The sequence below is a fragment of the Octopus bimaculoides genome, chromosome 2 (assembly GCF_001194135.2).
Source record: "Octopus bimaculoides isolate UCB-OBI-ISO-001 chromosome 2, ASM119413v2, whole genome shotgun sequence".
Lineage (NCBI taxonomy): Eukaryota > Metazoa > Mollusca > Cephalopoda > Octopoda > Octopodidae > Octopus > Octopus bimaculoides.
In genome coordinates this window covers 28,254,737-28,259,172 of record NC_068982.1, presented here as the reverse complement: position 1 = coordinate 28,259,172, position 4,436 = coordinate 28,254,737, and the positions used below count along the sequence as shown (strand labels likewise).

The window sequence follows — 4,436 nt, the reverse complement described above, 5'->3', positions numbered from 1 at the left end:
CTATAGTGAACACAAGAACTGGTATAAAATTGCTCACGTGTTATTGACTCTCTTTCTATCTGCTGTAAACACTCATACACACATGTATCACTCATACACACTTTTCTTTGTATGACGGCCTGTCTTTGATAATGTTCTTATATGTCGCATTCACACTCACACACAGACATACATCTTTAACGCTACAATAAATATCTCTGTTATTCATCTAATACGGTTGTGGTCTTTCATTACTGGTCATCTATGTTATCGTCGTATAACATATCATCTATATCATCATTTGATATATATATATTGTGTTCGACCGTGTGACGCGTTTAAATAAAAGGAGTCCTGTTTTTCCATTCGTCACCATTTCTCCTTTTTGAGTTCGCACGGTCGTCCCTTACACCTGTTTTTGGTCCAAAACTTCAAATGGAAAGAAGCCACAACAAAGAAACGACTTTGGGCTGCTGATTTCGCTCAGATTTCACTCGAGCCCTAGAATTATCGGGTTGGAGTAAGAATGTGACTATAATTTAGGTAGTGTGTAACAGCTTAACCGCCTGATTACTTGACCGTCGTGCTCAACCCTAAGGAATATCTGACTTAATTGGAACGACACCTGTTTTCCTTCTTGCTGAAGAGACATATTCCTTTCATCTGGATTTGTCTCTGCTGCCAATATTCACCCTGATTTTGGGAATGTGATGACTAATTATGTACAACTATACACTTAAATAACGATATCTACATAAGTGTTTGATCAGTAAGCAGGTGATGTTTACTTAACAAACTTCACAGCTCATCTTCTTTCCCTGATCAGCAAATAAGAACCATTAATAAACTTACCTTCAAGGTGTTCCCAGGTGCTTACAGCCATCAGCGATGCGTACGGTTGACATCAACTTTTGAATTCAGTAGAAGTTTTACCGGAGGACATGAACGGCGATATTCTCTGGAATTCTTGTATGCATGTACGTATGTATTCATGTATGTGTGTATGTATGTATGTATGTATGTATGTATGTATGTATGTACGATGGACATTTTTTTATGACCAGCAGACTTGGAAAATAGTAAACGTATGGAGCAGGCTTCAGTGGCTGGAAACTACCGTTTGAGGATGATTGCTAGAAAACCGTTTTTAGCTTGATCTCCAGAAACGAGCAATGCCGTGGCACCATCTCGCAGTCCGGAGATGGTAGAAAAGCAATTATATCATTCCCGGTGATCTCCGTCTCCTAAAAACTAGCAGTATAAAGCACTGTTTCAGCAGTTTGTGAGGAGATGGTAATAAGAACAGAAGCAAATTTCCAAACATTGGGAGAAAATGTGAAGGGAAAATGAGTTGGGAAATGCACCTCTTAGAGAAAAGCGAACAACAAAAGCGGATGAAGGAAACCTGTGTCTTCTGATTAATAATGATGACGGCTACGGGTAAGGTGATGAAATTCACCATCTTCCTACGGACAAATCAAGATCTCATTGATAGAGTAATATAGTTGTGGTGATGCGGGAATTGCAAGTGGGTAGTGGGGTCGATCACCGAAGAACAAATAGGCGAAAATATAAAGAGGAAACGAAAATAATGTTCTAAGTAAAACCAATTGAATTGTATTGTAATGAAGCAAAGCAGGAGCGTCCTGAGGATGTGGGTGGCTTCCTAGCTCTTCCTACACAGAAAATGTCAGCGGGCGTCTGTGAATGCACAAGGCTTGAAGTATGAGCGATAGTGTGCAGGGATGTTCTAACTCCACCTAACTAGGGGCCCTTCACTTATATGTGGGCGAGAAGACTAAATATTTTCCATATTTCCGTTTTCATTTACATAATGCCTTTCTTTTAATTAGTGTTTTAATGTAATTGTTTTTTTTTATTTACTCTATGTAAGAATGTGTACGCTTTTATAATTTTTTAACATGTCCTCATATTTTATTGCATAACGTCTGCCGACCACCCTTTCACCAGATCTTCTGTATAATACTTATTTGTCCCACCCTCATATGCTTTTAAGCTTCTGGCTTAATGTTCATTGTATTTTATTGTATCTTTCGAGTATTTGTGGCAATGAAGAAAAACTTATTAGAGCATCAGAAAAAATGGCATGCGTTATTTTTACTGACACTTAACTTTCTGACTTCAAATTCCGCTGAGTCACCTGTGCCTTCCATACTTTCGAGGCCGATAAAATAAAGTGCCAGACAAATATTGAAATTGGTGTTATCGATTAAACCCCTCTCCTCAAAATGTTTGGCCTTGTGCTTAAATCAAAAACAATCGCTGTTATTGCTGTTAGAGCAATGGTTCTTAGAATTGGTAAGGCGCTGGACATAATGGCTTGCGGTATTTAGCTACTTACCTCCGTGTTCAAACTTCAACCACCCGATTAGATCGATTTTCCTTTTATACATCTGTTGCGCTGTGTGATAAGACGTTTCCTTCCAGATCACATGGTTCCGGATTCAGTCCCACTACGTGGCACTTTGAGCAAGTGTCTTTAGTATAACCCCAGGGCGACCTAAGCCTTGTGAATGGATTTGGTCGGCGGAAACTGAATGAATGCATGTATCTGTTTGTATGTATGTATCTGTATATTTGCGTCTTTGTATTTGTATTTGATAACCGGTGTTTGTTTGTTTACGTCTCCGTAAATTGGCGGTTTGGTAAAAAGTGGCCGATGAGATAAGTACCAGGCTTAGAAAAAACGAAGTACTGAGGTAGATTTGTTAGTCTAAATAAAACCTTCTAGGCGGTGCCCCAGAATGGCTGCAGTCTAATGACTGAAACAAGTAAAAGATAAAAGATACCAAGAAAAATATTTGTAAATTTCTGTTTATATAAGAGAAATATTTCCGACACTTTACGCTCTGCGTTCAAATCCTGCCGTTGTATATTTGATTTTATATCTCAAAGGTCGATAAAATAAAATATCAGTCACGTCCTAAGGTCGACTAATCCCTTCCTTTCAAAGTCGCTGGTCTCGTGTTCGAATTAGAAACCATTACTATTATTGCGAGATGGAAGAATCGTTAGCACACCGGACAAAATGCTTAGAGGCATTTCGTCCGTCTTTACGTTCTGAGTTCAAATGCCACTGGGGTTGACTTTGCCTTTCATCCTTTCGGGTTCGATAAAGTACCAGTTGAGTACTGGGTCGATGTAATCGACTAGTCCCCTTCTCCAAAATTTCAGGTCTTATGCCTTTGGTAGAAAGGATAATTATTATTAATATTATTATTATTAATATTATTATTATTATTATTATTATCATCATCATCATCATCATCATCATCATCATTATCATCAGTAGTAGTAGTAGTAGTAGTAGTAGCAGCAGCAGCAGTAGTAGTTGTAGAAGTAGTAGGATTATCATCATCATCTTTATCCTCATTATCATCATTTTCATCATCATTATCATCATCTCTCTTACTATCACTTATGTTATTTTAATTTTAGCTGTTGATATCATCACCAACACTATCGACATTGTTGTCAACGCAGCAGTCATCTCTAGAGATGGAGAATAGTATAAGAAAATAGGAATGAAAAAAAGTAAGACAAACTGACAGGCGGCGTGAGACAGTTATTAAGAGGGGCGTGTCACAAATCTGGATCACGGTTGGCAGACGTCTGATGGCGGCGTTGAGTTGACGATGCCAAACTGGGAGTGCTTTAGTTTAATAGAATGAAATAAAAAGAAACAGAGAAAGAAAAAAGAAAGAGAAAGAGGGCGAAGATAGAAATAAACAAGGAAGAGAGGGGAATGAGAAAGACAAACAGCAAAAAGACAGAGGGAGTTTGAAATAAAGAGAGGTGTAGTAATAGAGGAGATGATATATGTAGTGAAGAAAATATCCAAAGCAGAGTAGATCAGTATCTAGTTCTTGGTGGTGGCACTTCAGTCGTTTCGGCGACTCTTGGAGGTGTAGAGAGAATTTACTTGCTCCTCGCTTATCTGTTTCTGCATCGTCCACTCGCAGACAACAATATAAGACGGAATCCACCAACCCTTTCTCTTCCAAGTTGGACAGATCGAGAGAAAGAATCTGGTTATATATAAATTCATAAGCACCAACGAAAAATTATCAGTTCTGTATTTTTTTTTTTTTCTTTTGAACATTATCGTTTATATTTCGGAGGAGTTTAGTTTTATTATTTCACAATGAACTTAAAGAATTTTAGTATATTTCATCTGCTTTTTGCAGTTGTAGCTTTAACTCTGACACCAACCTTGGCGTTGTTTAATGCTGGTAAGTTGTTTCATACTTTTCTTTTATCTCCCAATTTTGCTATTTCATTCATTTATATATTTGTATTAAATTACACATGTATACGAAAGTATCAGATTGCATATATGTATAAACAACTGTGCCCCAACAGTTGCATTTATTCGACGCTTGTAATTTTCTTACATGTGTGCAGGCATCTGTATAATGAAAACATATTTTCTTCGA

General features: G+C 37.6%; 1 protein-coding gene across 1 annotated transcript in view; it reads left to right on the top strand.

Annotated features, from left to right (window-relative positions):
- The first annotated feature begins 3,819 nt into the window (after positions 1–3,819).
- The window catches only part of LOC106872747 (cartilage oligomeric matrix protein), a 130,240-nt gene continuing 129,623 nt past the window's right edge, over positions 3,820–4,436 (top strand). The window contains exon 1 of the mRNA XM_014919838.2: positions 3,820–4,232. Within this exon, the coding sequence (XP_014775324.1) occupies positions 4,145–4,232 (88 nt within the window). The 5' untranslated portion in view covers positions 3,820–4,144. The remainder of the gene's footprint in view (positions 4,233–4,436) is intronic.